The following is a 23,482-nucleotide window of genomic DNA, read 5'->3' as shown; positions in this document are numbered from 1 at the left end:
ACAAAAAATCAATAATTTTTCAAATTAACTAAGAAATGCTTTAGATGTATTAATGTTAATATTTGAGGCGTTACTGTTAAATGTTGCTGAATTTAAAAAAAAGCTTACAGAATGTGTAACACTCACATGTGTTCACCGTTTCGTCAGAAATACAGTAGCAACATTGTGAAATATTATGAAATTGTAGAATAGCTGTTTTCTATTTTAATTTATTTAACATTTCATTCATTCCTGTATGTTTTCCTACTGTGTTTAGCGGGAAATAAAGTTTAGAAGCTGCAGGGCTGTTCTGTAAATGCTTTTTTTACTGAGAGAGTAAATAGATTTTATTCTACTCATGGCTTGTTGTTTGATTTAAATGTTGTTTTTATTATCACACACCCACACACACTTGGGAGCAACACACATTTCACTCATTTTCTGTCTAATGACCATCTATAAAACAGAAGAAACATTTATACTGTATTCATGTTCACTTTCACAGGACGCCGACATTCGCAGGTGGATTGTTCTCCATTTCCAGAGATTATTTCTACCACATAGGAAGCTATGACGAGGAGATGGAGATTTGGGGAGGAGAAAACATTGAGATGTCCTTCAGAGTAAGTCCAAACTCATTTCATGTTTATTTTGCTTGATTATTTTTTTACTGATTGTTGTGGTTTGAATTATTAAGGTTTTATTATGCAAGGTTATTATGGAGATTTTAGTTGTATTCTTATTTTTGTTTTGTATACGTGGTAGTTCTGTTTGTTTAAGAAAAGTGCATCATGAATAACATAAATTATTATTATTATTATTATTATTATTATTATTATTATTATTATTATTATTATTATTATTATTATTATATCTATTATTATTATATCTATTATTATTATTATTATTATTATTATTATTATTATTACTATTATATTTATATCTATTATTATTATTATTATTATTATTATTATTATTATATTCTTATTCTTATTACTCTTTAGTGCATGTACAGTACTGTTCAAGTGTTTGGAATAAGTAAATGTACTTATTCAATAAGGATGTGCTGAATCCACATTCATGTATATATATATATATATATATATATATATATATATATATATATATATATATATATATATATATATATATATATATATATATATATATATATATATATATATATATATGTACAGTGCATCCGGAAAGTATTCATAGCGCTTCACTTTTTCCACATTTTTTTGTTACAGCCTTCTTCAAAATGGATTACATTCATTTATTTCCTCAACATTCTACACACAATACCCCATAATGACAATGTGAAAAAAGAGTTTTTGAAATTGTTGCAAATTTATTGAAAATAAAAAAGCTGAAAAATCACATGTACATCAGTATTCACAGCCTTTGCTCAACACTTTGCTGATGCACCTTTGGCAGCAATTACAGACTCAAGTCTTTTTGAATATGATGCCACAAGCTTGGCACACCTGTCTTTGGGAATTTTTGCCCATTCCTCTTTGCATTAGCTCTGTCAGGTTGGATGGAAAGCGACGGCGTACAGTCATTTTCAGATAGGATTTCTAAATCATGTTCAATAGGATTTAGGTCTGGGCTCTGGCTGGGCCACTCAAGGACATTCACAGAGTTGTTGTGAAGCCACTCCATTGATATTTTGGCGGTGTGCTTTGGGTCATTGTCCTTTTGGAAGATGAACCGTCGCCCCAGTCTGAGGTCAAGAGCACTCTGAAGCAGGTTTTCATTTATGATGTCTCTGTACATTGCTGCATTCATCCTTCCCTCTATCCTGACTAGTCTTCCAGTTCCTGCTGCTGAAAAACATCCCCACAGCATGATGCTGCCACCACCATGATTCATTGTAGGGATGTTATTAGTCTGGTGATGAGCGGTGCCTGGTTTTCTTCAAACTTAATGCCTGGCATTCACTCCAAAGAGTTCAATTTTAGTCTCATCAGAGCAGAGAATTTAGTTTCTTATGGTCTGAGAGTCCTTCAGATGCCTTTTGGCAAATTCCAGGTGGTGAGTGGCTTCCATCCGGCCACTTAACTGTACAGGCCTGATTGGTGGATTGCTGCACAGATGGTTGTCCTTCTCTAAGTATCTCCTCTCTTCACAGAAGAACGCTGGAGCTCAGACAGAGTGACCATCAGGTTATTGATCGCCTCACTGACTAAGGCCCTTCTCCCTCAATCACTCAGCTTAGATGGCCGGCCAGCTCTAGGAAGAGTCCTGGTGGTTGCAAACATCTTCCACTTACGGATGATGGAGGCCACTGTGCTCATTGAACTTTCAGAACAGCAGAATTTTTTCTGTAACCTTCCCCAGCCTTGTGCTTCTAGACAATCCTGTCTCGGAGGTCTACAGAAAATTCCTTTGTCTTCATGCTTGGTTTGTGCTTTGACATGCATTGTCAACCCTGGGACCTTATATAGACAGGTGTATGCCTTTTCAAATCATGTCCAATCAACTGAATTGACCACAGGTGAACTCTAAGGGTGCTTTCCCACCTGTGAATCGATTCAGTTGTTCCGAAACAGAGATTACAAATGTTACATTGTTGCTCTTTGCTCTTGGTGCGGTTCGCTTTCACACTGCAAAGTTTCTAATCGTACCAAAAGAGCTAAAACAAGTCATGTGCGAGTAAACTCTCCTTACATTGGTCAGAGTGTCAGGGTTTATTTTGCAGCGTCCCGCTAAGCTGTCAGGAGAGGTGGTGGTTTGGTGGTAATTGACAGGGTGCGCGCGCGCGAGCGACCTGTCTGAGGAGAGATGCGGTGGGGAGGGGTGAGAAGGGTGCGCGACGATGCCTATTTGAGGACCTGGAGTGAGACGCGAGATTACCGGGAGATCATCACTCGTTTGCGGGCATCCGGAGACTCGCGAAACTTCCCACCCCACTCATAATTCTCTCTTCATATAGCCGTATGCCAATTACATATCCATAAAACACAGTGATACAACCACGCTCGGATTGGATCGCTTTCTCACTACAATCGAACCGCTCCAGGGTTCGTTTCAATCGAGCCGAGACCACCTCATTCAAGTGATCTCGGAGCAATTACTTTGGCGCGGAACAGAGTGCGATTGACCTGTTCACATATGCCAAACGAACCGCGCTAACTGGGCAAACGAGATACGTTCCGATACAAAAGTGTAGGTGTGAAAGCACCCTAAAATAGCTGCTGTAACCTCTCAAGAATGATCAGTGGAAACAGAATGTGCCTGAGCTCAATTTAGAATACTTCTGTTCATGCGATTTTTTTTTTTTTTTTTTTTTTTTTTTTTTTTTCAGCTTTTTTATTTTTAATAAATTTGCAACAATTTCAAAAACTCTTTTTTCACATTGTCATTATGGGTTGTTGTGTGTAGAATTATGAGGAAATAAATGAATTTAATCCATTTTGGAATAAGACTGTAACATAAAAAAATGTGGAAAAAGTGAAGCGCTATGATTGCTTTTCGGATGCACTGTATGTATGAGTGTGTATATATATATATATATATATATATATATATATATATATATATAGACCAAAAGTATAAATTACATTTGTAAGTATATATATACATCCAGAGCTTGCGGTTTGTCACTTTCGTCTAAATCATGGGTGCCCAACCCTGTTTCTGGAGATCTACCTTTCTACAGATTTTTAGCTGCAACCTTGATCAAACACACCTGACTTTAATTACCAAGTGCTCCTTCAAGTTGGTTTAGTTGTGTTTGATTAGGGTTGGAGCTAAATTCTGCAGCAAGGTAGATCTCCAGGAACAGAGTTGATCACCCCTGGTCTAAATAGATCAACTATTTTTTTTTACATCACCTCATACGCCAGTTTCTCATCAGATCTTCTAACCCAAGGGTGCCCAAACTTGGTCCTGGAGGGCCGGTGCCCTCCATATAGCTCCAACTTGCCTCAGCACACCTGCCTGGAAGTTTCTAGTATGCCAAGATAGAACTTGATTAGCTTGATTAGCATCATGTGTGTTTAATTGGGGTTGAAGTGAAAATCTGCAGGACACCGGCCCTCCAGGACAGAGTTTGGGCACCCCTGTTCTAACCAATCAAATCCTTCCAAGTATCTGACATGTCCCGTTCCCTTTAAGACACTTTTCATTTGCTCTTCATTGATGCACTTGAGCTCAAAATGCTATTGGCTGTTTTACAAAAGGAGAGGAGCTACAGCCCCACTCTCTCTTTGTGTTTCAATTCAGATTATACACAATTTCTAATAGGAAATGCACATTTCAAAGTATCTCACATGACCTTTAAAACAGCTCTTCTATTTCAAGTCATATCATCTGCTGTTTTTTCTAGTCGTGATTTGCTGCTCTTGACCTTTAGGTGTGGCAGTGTGGCGGACAGCTAGAAATCATCCCGTGTTCAGTCGTCGGCCACGTGTTTCGCACTAAGAGTCCACACACTTTCCCTAAAGGCACACAGGTGATCGCTCGCAACCAGGTGCGTCTGGCCGAGGTCTGGATGGATGACTATAAAGAGATCTTTTACCGGAGGAACCAGCAGGCCGCTCAAATCGCAAAAGAGGTACAGCTTACTGGCCCTTTTAAGTATATTCATAAATGTATTTATTCTACTTGTATGTGCTTTCATATCACAGCAAAAGCATAATTTAATTAATACATGCATACATACTTACATGAATAAATAAAGTAAACAAATAATAAACAGTTTACAGAATGTATTTAATTAAGTATTATTAACATAATAAAACAAATGAATATTATTATTATTAATTATTATTATTTGCTGCTAGTAGGATACAATCTGTCTTTTCACCTAATATTGAAGTTGTTTTTATTGTTTAACTTTGTAAATTCTGCGTAAGTGAGCTCAAAGATTTGATAGAATGTTTCTCTGATGTCCTGATAATACTGTAGTTTCTCTTTCTCTCCAGCACTCGTTCGGAGACGTCTCCAGGCGTGTGGATCTCCGGGAAAGGCTCCAGTGTAAGAGCTTTTCCTGGTATTTGAAGAACGTTTATCCAGAGGTCTTCATGCCTGATCTCAACCCGTTGCAGTTCGGTGCGGTGAGTCTGGAGTTTAACTCAACATACAATACAGTCACCGTATTTGATTATGATTATAATCTTTCACAACATTAGAGGTTCTAGGACAGATATTGCAAATCAAATAATCTGAATGATCAAATCAATATTGAAAATCATCCATGACTTCTTTATATAAGGAAACAAATGGATAACAATGTCTGCAAAATAACTACATGTAAAAAATGTGAAAACGTTGCATGAGGTATTTAATTTTTTAACATTACATCTACTTTAAAGAATAACAGCTGTCAAGCAGCCATAAGGACTACTTATTTGCCTAAGTGCATTAGTGCATTATTATAATGCCTCATTTTACATTATAATAATGCACTATTGAATCATCCACCAATATTTATTAGCCGGTATCGGGTTATTATTAAATGCATTAATACAGAATATTTGGCGATTCATTAGTGCATTATTATGATGCCTCATTTTACATTATAATAATGCACTATTAAATCATCCACCAATATTTATTGGCTGATATGGAGATATTATTGGATGCACTAACACAGAATGTTTGGCGATTCATCAGTGCATTATTATAATGCCTCATTTTACATTATAATAATGCACTATTGAATCATCCACCAATATTTATTAGCCGGTATCGGGTTATTATTAAATGCACTAACACAGAATGTTTGGCGATTCATTAGTGCATTATTATAATGCCTCATTTTACATTATAATAATGCACTAATGAATCATCCACCAAAATCATCGGCCGATATCGGGTTATTATTGGATGCACTGTTACAGAATTCTTGGCAATTCATCAGTGCATTATTATAATGCCTCATTTTACATTATAATAATGCACTTATGAATCATCCACCAATAATTATTGGCCGATATCGGGTTATTATTGGATGCACTGTTACAGAATTCTTGGCGATTCATAAGTGCATTATTATAATGCCTCATTTTACATTATAATAATGCACTCTTGAATCATCACCCAATATTTATTGGCCGATATCGGGTTATTATTGGATGCACTGGTACAGAATTTTTGGCGATTCATTTGTGCATTATTATGATGTCTCATTTTACATTATAATAATGCACTCTTGAATCATCACCCAATATTTATTGCCCGATATCGGGTTATTATTGGATGCACTGTTACAGAATTCTTGGCGATTCATCAGTGCATTATTATAATGCCTCATTTTACATTATAATAATGCACTCTTGAATCATCACCCAATATTTATTGGCCGATATCGGGTTATTATTGGATGCACTGGTACAGAATTTTTGGCGATTCATTTGTGCATTATTATGATGCCTCATTTTACATTATAATAATGCACTCTTGAATCATCACCCAATATTTATTGGCCGATATCGGGTTATTATTGGATGCACTGGTACAGAATTTTTGGCGATTCATTTGTGCATTATTATGATGTCTCATTTTACATTATAATAATGCACTCTTGAATCATCACCCAATATTTATTGCCCGATATCGGGTTATTATTGGATGCACTGTTACAGAATTCTTGGCGATTCATCAGTGCATTATTATAATGCCTCATTTTACATTATAATAATGCACTCTTGAATCATCACACAATATTTATTGGCCGATATCGGGTTATTATTGGATGCACTGGTACAGAATTTTTGGCGATTCATCAGTGCATTATTATGATGCCTCATTTTACATTATAATAATGCATTAATGAATCATCCACCAATATTTATTGGCGGAAATCAGGTTATTATTAAATGCATTAATACAGAATTTTTGGCAATTCATCAGTGCATTATTATGATGCCTCATTTTTCAGTATAATAATGCACTATTGAATCATCCACCAATATTTATTGGCTGATATGGAGATATTATTGCATACACCAATACAGAATGTTTGGCGATTCATTAGTGCATTGTTATGATGCCTCATTTTGCAGTATAATAAAGCACTTTTGTATCGTTCACCAATATTTATTGGCCGATATCGGGTTATTATTGGATACACTGATACAGAATTTTTGACTGATACGATAACTGATAACTCTTCAGATTTGGAGGCAGATAGCCGTTATATAAACATTGTTCGGATTTTTCTGCATGATTGCAAAATCTAAATCTGTCCGATACAGGATTTTTGGCCGATAACTCTTAGAAGCGCTGAAGCAATTGCTGATTGCAGAGCATCTTCATCTCATGATCATATGGCATACAGCAGCAGTGCTGTTTTATTAGATAAAATACAATCATAGCTTTTGTTATAATGCTGATCTGTGCAGACTAATAAACACACAACATATTAAAGTCTCTTTAGTGTTTCCCTGTTTTCTATAAAACCAAAGCAGAAATCCTTGATGTGTGACATCATAAGCATGTAGTTAACTAGATAGTGATATAAGTACGCAAGTCAAAATACATCACAAATATATAACTCTGTTCCATTATTTTTTTTGGATATTTTAATGAAAAAATCTGCCATATTATGCGTTTTAATATTGTATTTTGAATGAATGCTGTCTACCTGTTCCCCTGTCTTTTTTTAGCATAATGTGTCAGTGTCAGAACTGCAGTAGTATAATCAGCATTTGTGCAGTTTTGGTGTTTGTACAGCTGATCTGCTCTTGGTTCTTCTTCAGATCAGGAACATGGGGAAGGAAGCCTGTCTGGACGTGGGTGAGAGTAATGAGGGAGGGAAGCCTCTCATCATGTACCCCTGCCATGGGATGGGAGGAAACCAGGTAATTGGAGCAGGAACAGTTTGTCCTGCCAATAAATCAAGAGTACTGATAAAATGGCACCTAAAGCTCTTTCTTTTTTATTTCTTTTTAATTTTTTTTGTTTATAAATTTATTTTAGATTTGGTTAAAAAAAGTCATAGTTAAATAAAATGGGTTTTTTATTCTTTTCATTTACTTTTTCATGTCTTGTTCATTTAAAGGTAAATAAAACCTGTGTATATTTTAATATAATAATAATAATAATAGTAATAATAAATTGTGTCAGGTAAAATGTTTAAGTTAAATAGTTTAGGTTGTTTGAATTTGTTTTTACTTTTATCTTTTAATTTTATTTAATTTTATTTTTTGGTTTTCCTCTTTTCTTTTTATTAAGTATTATTTTAGTACTTTCATGAAGTATTTTATTTTACATTAAAACAAGCTAATTTTATCTTTTATATTTATTTATTTGATCAAATTAAATTAAATTCAGAATAGTAAGAATTGAAGTAATTCAGTGTTTATATATTATAATTCTCATATAATATAAAGTCAGTTTGGCCTCCGAAATTCTTTTTCCCTTTTTAATACAGATTTTTAAACATAATTTGCAAAAAATATATATTTATTTTGTAATTTTAATAACTTTATTTTACTATTGTTCTTCTTTTTGTGTTCTTTTTTTATTTCGAACTATTTCATTTCAGCATTTATTTAAAAAAAATTTTCATCTATTTATTAATTAATTTATTTTAGATTTGGTGCAAAAAATCATAGTTAAATAAAATGACGCTGTTTTTATTCTTTTCATTTACTTTCTTAATTTTTTGTTTACTTAAAGATTGATAAAACCAGTGTGGATTTTAATTATATATATATATATTGTGTCAGGTAAAAGTTTTAGCTTTAAAGTGTTTAGGTTGTTAAAATTTGTTTTTAATTTCTATTTTTATTTAATTAAATATATTTTTGTCTTCTATTTCTTTTTTATTAAGTATTATTTTATTAGTTTTTATTAAGTATTACATTTTTCATTTTATTTTACATCTGTCTATTATTTTACTATCTATCTGTCTATCTATCTATCTATCTATCTATCTATCTATCTATCTATCTATCTATCTATCTATCTATCTATCTATCTATCTATCTATCTATCTATCTATCTATCTATCTATCTATCTATCTATCTATCTGTCCGTCTGTCCGTCTGTCCGTCTGTCCGTCTGTCCGTCTGTCCGTCTGTCCGTCCGTCTGTCCGTCTGTCCGTCTGTCCGTCTGTCCGTCTGTCCGTCTGTCCGTCTGTCCGTCTGTCCGTCCGTCCGTCCGTCTGTCCGTCCGTCCGTCCATCCCTCTATCCATATGTCGATCTATCCCTCTATCCGTATGTCCATCCATCCCTAAAATGGAACAATTGATACACTAAACAGTAGAAATACCAACATGAAACATTTTATACAATTCACACATTGTATTCATAAGTCATGCAACTACTTTCTATGGTGAAACAAAACCAAAATGCATCTCCCCTAATTAATTTACCAAAAATCTGTTCTTCCCTTTTTGCACTGTTTAGTTTTAACACAAGCATGAATGGCATTTGTAAGGTACATCATAAATCTCATTTTAATGAGCTCCCCTGATGCCGTATGCCTTCCAGAACCTCAGTGGAGGCATCTTTATCAGTTTTAATGAAATGTTGAGTGAATGCTGAAGGTCATTTCTCTGCTCTGCTCCTACAGTATTTTGAGTACTCCACGCATCACGAGATCAGACACAACATCCAGAAGGAGCTGTGTTTAGATGGAACTGATGGAGCGATGGTCCGCTTAGAGGAGTGTCAGTATAAAGGCCACAACACCATCACAAGCCCGCAGCAGAAGTGGGAGCTCCGGGAGGTAAAACTACAGTTTTTTTTTTTTAAGTCTGCTTGAACAGGAAGCTGCAACCTTTTTTTCCCATATTGTGACACAGTTGCTAGAAAAATTGAATATTAAATGGGAAAACAGTGGGTGTGGCTTGTTTTTTCTACTGTGGTTGGATGTAGCAAAGTCGGCATTTCATTCAGAAATATCAGGAAAATGGTTTGTGGAGAAATATTACAATCTAACAGACTCCTCCTCCTCACCGTTTCTGTTTGTTATCAAAACTGACAGCAGAAGGGGCCGTGGTTAAGTAGGTTAGCCACGCTCAATACCTCAGACAGACCTAATCTGAGAATTTAACTGAAAACAAACAGGAAGTGCACAGATGAATTATTCACCACAAAACTAGCAATGTGAGCTAAAAAAACAATCCATATGGTTAGTTTTATTCCATTTGTACTTTGTGAAAGGGCTGCACAATATATCGCTTCAGGATGAATATCGCAATGTGCGAATCTGCAATAAACTTATTGAGCAGAATAAACCCAAGCATATTCAGACATCATGAGGCAAGAGCCCATTTTTTAGTGCATGTCTGTCTGTGTAATGCTAATTTAAGCTGGCCAGTGTTTGGTTTTGTGATTTGGCTCATAAATTCTGCTCTGTTATTTTATTCAACAGGATCAGCTGTTCTATAACAAGGCCTCAAAGCAGTGTCTGAGCGCTCGACCCGAGAACCCCTCACTAGTGCCCTGCAATCCAGACGACAAATACCAGCTCTGGCTCTTCACTTGAATGAGACACACACACACACAAACACACACACACACACACACACACATTCACACACGCACACACACACGCACACCCACACACACAGGGTCCAAAATTAACTCTCTGCAATAGCTGCCAATGTCAGAATTAACTCAAGTCAAATTTAGGTGCCATATATGTTTCTTACCCTCCATGAAACTATTTAGCTATTTATTTTTTATAAAATACATTTTTATTTATTTGACAGTGAATGCTGCATATTTTCAATGCAGCTCATGTTCCAAAACCTGGTGATGTGCCTTACTTCTTGTCTGCTTTCTTTTAAAAAAAACATCCTGATGGACATTGGACCACATTAGTGCTTGATTCGTAGTGCTCTTTATGTACAGTGACTTAATACGCTTAATTCACGTGGCTGCCATGCTGTGGTAAGAAACATGGAAGTATAGGATCAGTCAAAGCAATCGCACAGCAATTCGTAACTTTTTGATTTAGTGGCTTATTCGTATGAATTCTTCTGATCTAATTCGTACAATTTAGTACGATTTGCTCATCACCCAATGATGGTTGGGGTTAGGGGTGGGGTTGGGTGCCACGCCTCCTTTTTAAAATCGTACATTTTCGTACGACTGAATTTGTATGAATTAGCCACTAAACTGACAAAACGTAAAATACTTATGTTTTCTTGTGAGATCAGGCTGGATTAACTCTGTAAACAATGCAGCAACATGCTGTGGACCACAAACCTCCAGCTGTTGCTGCGATTTCAAAGTGCAGATGTGGTGTAAACATTATTGTTCATTTATTGGTTTATTGGTTAGTTGAAACAAATCTTAGTGCTTAACAAAAATAATAATAATAATATTTAGGATAATGGATGTCTTCAGTGGAGTAAGTTTACATCGTTTCATTACTCCATGAAAGTAAAGAGAAAGTAAAGAGGCCGAATGGAGGAGGCTTGCTCTTTATCCTCCTGCTGCAAATGGTCAGTTTAACACTAAAGCCCTTTTCCTCTTACAAAGTCCGCCATGTAAATAGCAAATGCGACATGGTGTAATGCAACTGACTCTTATTGGGAATGGTAGCAAACAAAGCATAGAGGCAGAACACTCAACAAGTCATGTTACTGGTGATAATACGGTCACTTCCTGCACTGACCACAAGGCAAAGTAGCACCAACTCACACTAAATGCTTGGCTTATGCTAGTTTTGTTGAATAAAATAAGCAAACAACACAAATGAAATATGACAACAAGATGCTTGTATTATTATCGGCTAAGTGAAGTAACAGCTAGTTTTTGTAGTAACTTATAAGGGGGCCTGATAGCATAACAGTGCCTAAGCATTAAGGTGCATACTGTCCACTCTAAATGATTGAATATTACAAATGTTATATACTGTTTAGGTCAGAAGGCTGGATATGCACATTGAGACGCAGGGAAATTGCTGGTTAACTCGAGTCATTCATAATTCACAAATTAATCACTCCCTCCGTTAGAATTAAAAGGGAAAGCAGGAGAGGAGGTGTGCTTCAGCACATGGATTAGATAAAAATTAACAATGAGTGAGGATAATACATGTCCATGCACAAAAACACACGATCTTTGTCAGCAATGCCCGTGCCGTAACTTATATATCGATATTTGCTATTTATTTGTAATTTGAGGTTGCTTGTACATTGACATATATTGATATATGTATATATCTCTGGCTCTGGATAGCCAGTCCACCACTGCACCTTGGTCTCACATTCATTTCAAAGGAGCGCTACACTGTACTAATATGGTGGCTCTATTGACGGATTCCTTCCAATAGATACAATAGCATAGGCGACATCTAATGTAAATATCTATATGGCTTACCATTTATTGCACTTTCTTTCATAAAATCTATGTTTATGTACTTGCCAAAGCCAGTTTTTATTTTTTACTTGTGGCTGCTGTTTGGCGAGTGTTAATTTCTGACTCTACACACACACACACACACACACACACACACACACACACACACACACACACACACACACACACACACACACACACACACACAAACAGAGAGACAGAACTTTAATTTATTTTTCTATGTGGAAAATATTGCTGCTGGAAAGTCTATCTTTAGGACCAAAATGGAGCATGCAAAGACATTCCAGTCTATGGGGGCCAATGCAGAAACATGCAGTGAAGTCAACTTTTGTTGCTTTCTTTTCTCTGTCTTTCTCTCCATTTCATTGCATTGTGAGTGAAATTATGTTTTTGATGATTTTATATACAAATGGACTGAATGGACTCAATTTCAGCTGCATTTTTAAAATGTGAAATGCAGATTACGAAAGTCTACCCAGAGCTGTGGCCTTAAAATAATTGTATGCTACATGCAGATTTTACAGCACCAAAGACTTGAAAGTATTTGCTTCATATCCCCTTTTCAGTTTTTTTTTCTTTATTTTTACTAATAGTACACTTCTATTCTTGTTTTGGAGCACCTTGAATGTTTTAAGAGGGTTTAGAATATTAGTATTTATTTAAAAAAAAATCCTAATTAAAATAGTTGTGAGTTTGATAACAGTATGCATTTCTCATTGCAGGACTGCCAGTTCACATTAAGACATAAACTAATTAATTATGCCACATCTTGTTAATATATTAAGGAAATGCCATATATTTATTATTATTAAACATTATTGTGACCAAAAATATGTGTTTTTGGAAACATTTTAAATGAACCACTGGAATATTGTGTTTTTCTTTGTCAAAGTAAATAAATAAATAAAATTTAATTAAAATACATTTAAAGAATTTTTTTATAAATTAACAAATAAATAAAATTTTAATTAAATACCTAAACATTGTAATTTAAATAAAACAAATTATTAACTTTTAATTAAAATTATTTTAAATAAATGTACATAAATAATTGCAAGTTTTAAGTTAAATAAATACATGAATAAATACAAACTACATTAAGATACATTTAAATAAATTTTGATAAATTAACAAGTAAATATTTTTTATAAAAATACATAGATATTGCAATTTAAAATAATTAAATACACTTTAAATTATAATACTTTTAATTAAGTATAAATAAATAAATACAAATTTTAATTCAAATAAATGTATATACTTAAATTAAAATATTTCTTAATAAAAGCAACTTTTTATTTAATTAAATTCTTTTTTTTCTTTGTCGAAGTAAATAAATAAATACAAATTACATTAAAATACATTTAAATATATTTGAATAAATAACAAAAAAAATAATTTTAATAAAGCACAAATACTTTTCTTTAAAATACTTTTAAAGAAATTCAAATCAATACAGTTTAAATAAAATACATAAATACATAAATGAATAAATACAAATTAAATTAAAAAACATTTAGATAAATTAACAAATAATTACAACATTTAATTTAAATAAATACCTAAATATTGTACTTAAAAAATTATAAACTTTAAATAAGGATAATGAAATACTTTTTTTAATAAATACAAATTTTAATTAAAATAAATATTAAATAAAATAAACACAGAAATAAATAAAATAAAATAACAAATTAAATGAAAATACTTTAAAATATATTTTAATAAATTGACAAATGCAAATTTTTATTTAAATAAATACATTAATATTATATTTTAATAAAATAAATCAACTAAATATCTTTAAATAAATGTAAATAAATAAAATAGATGACAGCATTGACTTATACCTTAAAAGTAATATAATAAGGCATATATGGTTGTAACATGAAGATGTGCTGCATAACAGGAATGAGATCAATCACAGATTCTCTGTCAAAACATTTCCAATGGAATTTCTGCTTGATGTTTTTTTTTTTACGTTTTTATTTTACCAATACTGTATGCTTATTAGAGGCTTCTTTTGTACATGTTGACCTGCTGTCCAGTATTGTGAATACTTGATAAATTGTTAAGCCTGTACTGCTGTCAGACTCTCTGCAGAGGGCGCTAAAACACCAGCTTCAGAATGATCAGACCAGCAGAACACTTCTACTGCTGTTGGTTACATCAGATGTTTACTGTTGACGAATTCAGCTCCGTTCGGTTTAAAAACTGCAAGATTGCCACGAATTCATAAAGAGTTAGTGTCTTTGTTTAGGATATATTTTGATAAAAATGAAATGTAATGTTTGTTTCTAAATGAAAAAAATCACTAGTTGGAGTTTCCATTAAAATGAAGAAATTACATGGATTTGATTCTGTCTGTCTGTCTGTCTGTCTGTCTGTCTGTCTGTCAGTCTGTCTGTTTGTTATGCTGTATGCATATTTCTGTCTGTTCTTTGTTCTATACTAAAGCATTTCATCCACCCATCAGTTCATTGTTCTGTCTGTTTATTTATCTCTTTATGCATTTATTGTTTTGTTCTATCCATTAGTTTACTGCCGTCTATCATTCTCTTTGTCCTGTTCATCCATCCATCCATCCATCCATCCATCCATCCATCCATCCATCCATCCATCCATCCATCCATTCATCCTTCCTTTCTTCCCTTCCATCCATCCATTCATCCATCCATACATCCATCCATACATCCTTCCTTCCTTCCTCTATTCATCCATCTATCCATCGTTCATCCATGAATTATTTTAACATCTAGTTATCTATCTATCTATCTATCTATCTATCTATCTATCTATCTATCTATCTATCTATCTATCTATCTATCTATCTATCTATCTATCTATCTATCTATCAATCTATCTATCTATCTATCTATCTATCTATCTATCTATCTATTTATCTGTGTCTGTCTGTCTGTCTGTATATTTTGTCACTCATTCGTTCATCCTTTATTCCGTTATCTGTCCATTTTTATTCATTGTATTATCTGTAATTTTATCCGTCTGTCAGTCTATCCTTCCTATTGTCATTTATCTATATTTCTATCTATCCTTTATTATTTTTTTCTATCTATTGATTGTTTTGTTGTGTGATTCATCTTTCTGCTGCCCCATCTATCTATCTATTCATCCATCCATCCAATTATTTGTTTATTCATCCTATTGTCATTTTATCTATCATCCTTATTTTTTTCAATAAATTATCTATCTATTCATTGTGTTGTTGTTTCACTCATCTTTCCACTGTTCTATCCATCCATTCATTTATCCTTCCTTCCTTTTACCCAGCCATCTATTCATCCATCTGTATCATCTGTCATTTTATCCATCCGTCCATCCATTCATTTATTCACTCTTTTAATTTAATCGTTTAATCTACCTGCTGTATCTAATCATTGTTCCACCTGTCATTGTCTTTTCATCTATGTGTCCATCCATTCATTTTTAGATCTATCATTCAATCTATCCACCCATCAAGTTATGTTTCTATCTGCTCAATCATCCATCCATCCACCCACCAGATCAATGATCCATCGGTCCATGGATATGCCCAACCATCCACCCATCCTTCCCTCTCTCCATCCATCCATCTGCCTGCCCATCAATCTATCCATCAGTCCATCCAACCATCCAATCATCCATCTATCCATGCCTCCACCCATCAAGCCCCCAATCCATTTATCTATCCATCTATACATCCACCCACCACCCATCCACACATCTCTCCGCCCATCATTCTATTTGTACATCCATCCATCCACTCATCTATCCATTCATCTATACATCTACCCAACCACCCGTCCATCCACTCATCCGCCCAACCCTCCGACCGCCCATCCGTCCATCCATCCATCCATCCATCCATCCATCCATCCATCCATCCATCTATTCATTATCCTACCCGTCATCTGTCCATTCGTTTGTCCATCCACCTAACCATCCATCCATCCATCTGCCCATCCATCCAACCGTCCATCTATCTATTTATCCATGCATTCCCCCAACCATCTGTCTATCCCTCTGTCCATCCATCTGCCCATCCATCCATTCGCCTATCCAACCACCCGCCCATTCATCCATCCATCCGCCCATTCATCCATCCTTCCATCCATCCGTTCATCCATGCATCCGCCCACCCACCGATCCATCCATCCATCTATTAATTCGTCTGCCCATCCATCAAACCACCCACCCACCCATCCATCTATCTGCCCATCCATCCGTCCATCCATCCATCCATCCATCCATCCATCTGTCCAACCATCATCCATCCATCTATCTGCCCATCCATCTGTCCATCCATCTGCCCATCCAACCAACCACCCATCTATCCATTCATCCATGCATCCAATAATTGTTTCATCCATCCACCCATTCTTCATTCCAATGTTTCATCCATCCATCCATCCATCCATCCATCCGTCCATCCCTCTATCCTTCCGTCCACCCGTCCATCCGTCTATCTGCCCATCCATCCATCCATCCATCTGCCCATCCATCTGTTCATCCACCCATCTGTCCATCCATCCAAGCATCCATCCATCCATCCGTGTTTGTCCTAACATACCTCTTCCCACTTACAGATTTCTGACGCAACAAGGAGCGCTTTAACAAAGAGAGTTTTTATTCAATACATACCGCTGAAGGAACGCACAATAAATACACATTATAATAGATCATTCATAAGAAATACTGAAAACAGAACGAGAACTGCGATTCTAACTGGTAACATGATATGACGAGTGTTTGCTGCCAGTTCATCCGGTCCCGCTGCAGTACATTACATCTGTACACGTGTCCTTCATATCCCATAATGCATCAAAAGACTGAGGTCTGTTGCACCAGCACTGTGTGTGTGTGTGTGTGTGTGTGTCAATAAGTCAAGAGGTGAATTAAAAACAAATCTGGAACCACGTCCAGTAAATAAATTCTTGAAGGCAAAAAACCAAAACAAAAAACACACAGTGTGACTTTTGTCTTTGTAGAATCTGAAACAATGGCAAAAGAAGAGTCAGAAAATGAAGGCATTCTCATTGAAGTAAACCACTGGTTATAAAGCCAAGGCGCGATCCAGATTCCCATCACAACATTCAGTGTGTTCAGACTGTCTATAACAGTTCCACTTTCTTCGTTTGGTTAATCTGTAAAGGTGAAGTGTGTTTTTCTGACAGGCCTTTGCTGTGGTTTATATATATATATATATATATATATATATATATATATATATATATATATATATATATATATATATATATATTTTTTATTTGTTCTAAAATTTTGATATAAAAAAGTCTTAATTATGAGACAGTCAAAATGATGAGAGTAAAGCTATTGTGATATCAACAAGTTGAAAGAAACAAAAAGTCAAAATTATGAGATGAATTCTGTTTAAAAAAATCAAACTCGTCCTTTATTAAAAATAACCTTAAAATTAAAACAGTATTATAGAGAAAGTGCCAGTAATATCTAGAGTAATAACTAAAATAAAAGTGTAATAACTATTGATTTATTTATTTATTTATTTATTTTTATTGTGTAATGCTTTCTATTTGCATAACAACAGTTTTAATAAAAGACTTTAAAAATAAGCTTAACATTTTAACTAAAATTAAAATTGTAATATTGTTTTTGTAATAAAAACTATTTGTTTATTGTACATTGCTTTTCATTTTATAATCTATAATACATTTTTTATTTAATTTGAAGCTTATTTTTTAATAAAGGACGAGTTTGGTTTTGTATTAATGTAAAACTTTCATTAACTTGCCTATCAAACATAAAAAAAAATCTAAATTGACAAAAATGTACAAGGAAAGTTTAAATTAAGCTAAAAAAATACAACATGCAACAATTTATTTCTTCTTCTTTTTTTTTTTTTTTGCATAATTTAAACTTTCCTTGTACTTGTTTGATAGGGATATTGCAGGTTAGTAAACATTTTATATTAATACAAAATCTGACTCATCCTTTATTAAAAATAACTTTGTTGTGCATTGCTTTCTATTGGTATAACCACAGTTTTTTTTTTTTACTAAAATAACTTTTTTTAAGCATAGTTTTAACTTTCCTTGTACATTTTTGTCAATTTCAATTAAAATGTTTAACTTGTTTGATAGGGACATTGCAGGTTAATGAACATTTTATGCGATTACAAAATCAGACTCGTCCTTTTTTAAAAATAGGCTTAAAATAAAATAAAATAAAAATGTTATTATTGAGATAGTGGCAGTAATAATTGTGTAACAAGTACCTGTTTATTTATTTATTTATTGTGCAATGCTTTCCATTTGTTTAACCACAGTTTTACTAAAATGTCTCGCAACATTTTGTTGGAATGTTGTATTTCTTTTAGCATAACTTAAACTCTTTCCTTAATTTAATTTATATTTTTTTACTTGTTTGATAGGGACATTGCAAGTTAATCAACATTTTATACAAATCCAAAAGTGGACTCGTCCTTTATTAAAAATAAAATTGTTAAAATTTAAAAATGTTAAAAACTGTATTACAGAGAAAGTGTCAGTAATAAAAATTTAATAAAAGTCTATTAACTATTATTTATTGATTTACTGTGCAATGCTTTTCATTTGTTAAACCACAGTTTTACTAAAATGATTTGCACAATGTTGTTGCAATGTTGTATTTTCTTAGCATAATTGAAACTTTCCTATTTATTGTGGATTGCCTTCCATTTGTATAACCACAGTTTTGCTAAAATGACCAAGATTTTGTAGCGATGTTTTATTTTTTAGCATAATTTAGACCTTTTTCTTGTGCATTTTTGCCCTTTTTTTTGTACAAAACTTGTCCTTTAATTAAAAAAAAGTTCAAATTAAAAATAAAATGACAATTTTAATATAACGTTCCATCAATAAGTGTAATAGCTATTCATTCTATTGTATTTACTAAAATTACTTGCAAAAGTTTGTTGCAATGCTGTATTTTTATTTATTTATTTTACATAATTTAAAAATGTTCCCTTAAAATTTTAGGTTTAAAATGATTTACTTGTAGGGACATTGCAAGTTTATGAACACTTTATATAAATACAAAATGCAAATATCTTAACAACGCTAACTTAAATATTGTTCTCAATTTCTGTTGCTGCTGTCATGAAATGACCAGAATTTTTAACATTGTGTCGCTTTCAACTTTTGATGTCACAATCCTTGTTTTTACTTCAATTAAATCCCTTGTTTTGACTTTCCATAATTCAGAATTTTTAGTTGCATGACACTTTTTTAATGATAACTTATGTCAGTACAGCTCAAAGAGGAGTTTGTGTTCATACATGGTTTAATTCAGCTTATAAGATCAATTAAGTGCTAAACGACACCCTTCACCTTTAAAGATCTGCTTCTTTCGTTCACGCTACAATGTTGATGACGTAAAAGGCATTTGATTGTCCTGACTTGAGCTTATTAAGGGACATTCTCGATTGGACAATGCCTCTCGTTCCATCAAGAGGAGAAACAAACTGACAGATGCATCATAATGTTTGTGCGCTAAAAAACGGCTTCTTCTATAAACTCGTCGGTGCTTTAAGGTTGCATTTCACACAAGTTATAATCCTGGTATTATTTACACACCCCATCTGTGCTTTTAAACTATCAAGAAGATTTTGATAATGAACAAATCTGCATTAGGTTTGGAAAAATACTGATGAGGGTGAGTAAATTTGACCAAATTAGAATTTTTGTGTGAACGTCCCCTTTAAAATGGTAGGAATTCTGATGCTAAATTAATACAGCGTTTCACATAAACTATTGCACTTAACAAATTACTCCACAGAATGATTTGTTCAGTCATAGCTCATTTCAAAAATTAAATAACCATGAGGTTAATTGTTCCCCTCAAAATGGATATTGAGAGAATGTTTTCACATCACGCCATAATATATTCCTTTCGCTATAAATTGAGAAAACATCTGTTTCCATCCATACAATACTTTCAGTTGTGTGATGCATTTAAAGTATCGCACAGCTAATATTCGTTTTTTTGTATGTTAGACTTTTTAAACTCGCAGTCAAAGTGCATTTCATCAGAAATCCCTGTATAATCCCAAAGAGTTTCATAAGACAAACAGCATTTTCATCTGGCTTAAAAAGTTAAATCTTTCTGGAAAAAACTGTTAAAACTTTCCGTCTCCTATTGGTCTTTTTCAAGCAAACACAAATAGATTAATTCATTGTTAGTGTCATTGAAAATAAAAACCTTCACATATCCCCTAAAAACTTGAAGATATGTTATAAAAAATAATCTAAGGCTGTGTTTGGAATAGCATGCTAACATACTAGTATGCACTACACTACCTGACAAAAGTCGCCTATGCAAGTTTTAGGAACAGCAGATAATAGCTTGACTTCTAGTTGATCATTTAGTATCAGAAGTGTCTTATATGAAAGGCAAAGGCCCCTAGATTACGCTTATTGTACCAAAATAAAATATGATCATGCCTTGATTTTTAATTATTTTGTTAGGGCAGTAAGGTCTGACTTTGCTAAGACAAAAGTCACTCAATAGAAGTAATGTCCAGTATAGAATATAAAGTCATGCTGCAGTGGAAACAGAATGAATATTGTGTCTGACTCCATCATGAGCTTGGAGGACTGCATCCATACATCTCTGCACTGACTCAAATCACTTAATAATAAAGTCATCTGGAATGGCAAAGAAATCGATTTTGCAGGACTCCCAGAGTTCATCAAGAGTCTTTGGATTCATCTTCAATGCCTCCTCCATCTTATCCAAGACATGCTCAATAATGTTCACACTGGTATCTGGGCTGGCCAATCTTTGAACTTTTTTGCTTTCAGGAGCTTTGTTGTGGAGGCTGAAGTATGAGAAGGAGCGCTATCCTGCTGAAGAACTTGCCCTCTCCTGTGGTTTGTAATGTAATGGGCAGCACAAATGTCTCGATACCTCAGGCTGTTGATGTTGCAGACTTCTCGCACACCCCTGTACATAATGTAACCCCAAACCATGATTTGTCTTCACCAGACTTGACTGGTTTCTGTGAGAGTCTTGCGTCCATGCAGGCTCCAGTAGGTCTTCTACAGTGTTTGTGATGATTGGGATGCAGATCAACAGATGATTCATCAGAAAAATCCACCTTCTGCCACTTTTCCCAATGATCAACTAGAAGTCAAGTTGCTCTAAAAACGACAAGACTTTTGTCAGGTAGTGTATGTGTTTCTATACTGTATCCAAAAGTGCAGTGCATCTGAGTAATTTGAGCGACTGTTTCCACTGCCAAATATCAAAGAGGTATTTAAGTAGTACCTAGAGTGCATACTATCCAGTATTCACTAAGTAGTATGCAAGTATTCCATTCCGAACACAGCCATAGTCATGGCACGGTACCAGGTAGCCCCGCCCCCCCTCAGTGCTCAGGTAACGATTGGTTACAATTCAGCCAATGGAAAAAAGTGCAATCATATTGAGGAAATGTATCGTGTTCACAACTTAAATATCATGGTTTTGGTTTTGTAAGCAAAGGCAAATGAACAGCACACATTTTAAGAGCCGTTTTCATGCTTTCACCAACTCTTTAGAAGCATGAAGAATGTGTACGAAAACGCAACAGTATTATTTTCTCTTTTTACAGTACATCAAACTCTTACAAAACCATAAACCAGCAATGAGAGCTAAAAAAAACAAACAAAAATAAAACATGCTTTTATCAAACATTTAGATATACACTTACTTCAGAACACTAACAGCAACTATCTTTTTTCAGTTTTCTTTTTTTTTTTTTTTGCACCACTGACACAGATACATAGAAAAGTTCTATCCACATTTCTGCTCAAAACTAGAACTTTTGAAATTACAAGAAACATTGCACGAGCCTAAGGCCAGGAATATACTTTTGTTCCAGTAGGTAAATGCAAATGCTTCCCGACGTTTTCAAGAAGAATCTTTTCAGTGTTTGTTAGTTTAAAAAATACCTTCTATTATATCCCATATTAGAAAGAACGTCACAGGCTTTGAATGACATTGAGCTGAGCAAATCACAGTTTTGATGTCTTGAGTGAACTGTCCCTTTAAATATCTGCTATGGCGGTAACAAACCTCAAGGGAGTGCTATTCTTATTTTAATGTGTTGCCTTCATACTATGGGTCAGCGTCACTTCGCATTTGCACGTTTTTAAACCAAACCATCATCCATCAATAAATACAATTTAATTGTTTTAACATAATACATTTGAAGCCAAATGTTAAAATGAAACACCTGGGTGTGCTAAAAAATGTGGTAACACTTTATAATAACTACATACTAGGAATCATTTACTAAGCATTAGCATCTAGTGAATTCATCATTTGTCAAGCATTACCTCTACATTAATAAGCTTTAGTAAGCAGTTTATAACTGCAGCTACAAATGCTGTAATCTTGACTTATTAGCACCTATATAGTGTACTTAATAATTGTACTTTCATACTTAGTTAATGATTTATTTTTCATTAATAAATTAAGTATCGCTCTATTTACAAACCATTTGTATTTAAGAGTAGTTGAGGGTTTTTAGGATCATTCAGAATGAGTTAGTAAATGATTAATACACTATTGAAATCAATGTTTATATGTCTTATTATTCAGACATATACTTAACTAATATGTTAATAAATGCTTTATTAATTCAACTTCATGCAGTTTTGTGACCTGATCTAAAGTAATGATTATTCATGCTTTATAAATGCCTTATAAATGACAAATAAAGGCTCAGAATCAAATGAACAATAATCTTTGCAATCTTTTTTAAAAAGTAAAATGACTGTAAAGTTTAAACATTGCAAAATAACAGGACATACGACATAAAACTGGATAAAACAACAACAATATAATAATTTAACAATATAATAAGATGCAATGTTTAAACTCTAGAGTGATTTTATTTTAGATCAGGTTGCAAAGATTTATTTTTCATTTGAAGTACAGTTTTATTTGTGTATCTTTAAATGAATAGGAATGAATAATGTCTTTTTTCCTGTTTAGAATTTAACTGAGCCTTTATTTGACATTTATAAACAATTTGCAAAGCATAAATAGTCCTCACTTTAGATTAGGTCACAAAACTACATGAAGTTGAGTTAATAAAGCATTTATTAGCATATATAGTATTATCGTAATATTACTATATAGTAATATAGTAATAGTAATATAGTAATAACGCATTCTGAATGATCCTAAAAACCCTCAACTACTCTTA

General features: G+C 33.7%; 1 protein-coding gene across 1 annotated transcript in view; it reads left to right on the top strand.

The window, feature by feature from the left end:
• Nucleotides 1-10,883, top strand: part of galnt3 (UDP-N-acetyl-alpha-D-galactosamine:polypeptide N-acetylgalactosaminyltransferase 3 (GalNAc-T3)) — a 44,703-nt gene extending 33,820 nt beyond the window's left edge. The window contains exons 6-11 of the mRNA XM_021479042.3: nucleotides 485-602; nucleotides 4,340-4,540; nucleotides 4,911-5,042; nucleotides 7,689-7,790; nucleotides 9,512-9,667; nucleotides 10,316-10,883. Of these exons, the coding sequence (XP_021334717.1) occupies nucleotides 485-602; nucleotides 4,340-4,540; nucleotides 4,911-5,042; nucleotides 7,689-7,790; nucleotides 9,512-9,667; nucleotides 10,316-10,429 (823 nt within the window). The 3' untranslated portion in view covers nucleotides 10,430-10,883. The remainder of the gene's footprint in view (nucleotides 1-484; nucleotides 603-4,339; nucleotides 4,541-4,910; nucleotides 5,043-7,688; nucleotides 7,791-9,511; nucleotides 9,668-10,315) is intronic.
• Nucleotides 10,884-23,482: the final 12,599 nt, after the last annotated feature.

Source organism: Danio rerio, chromosome 9 (genome assembly GCF_049306965.1).
Source record: "Danio rerio strain Tuebingen ecotype United States chromosome 9, GRCz12tu, whole genome shotgun sequence".
Classification (NCBI taxonomy): Eukaryota; Metazoa; Chordata; class Actinopteri; order Cypriniformes; family Danionidae; genus Danio; species Danio rerio.
This window is presented reverse-complemented; position numbering and strand designations above follow the sequence as displayed.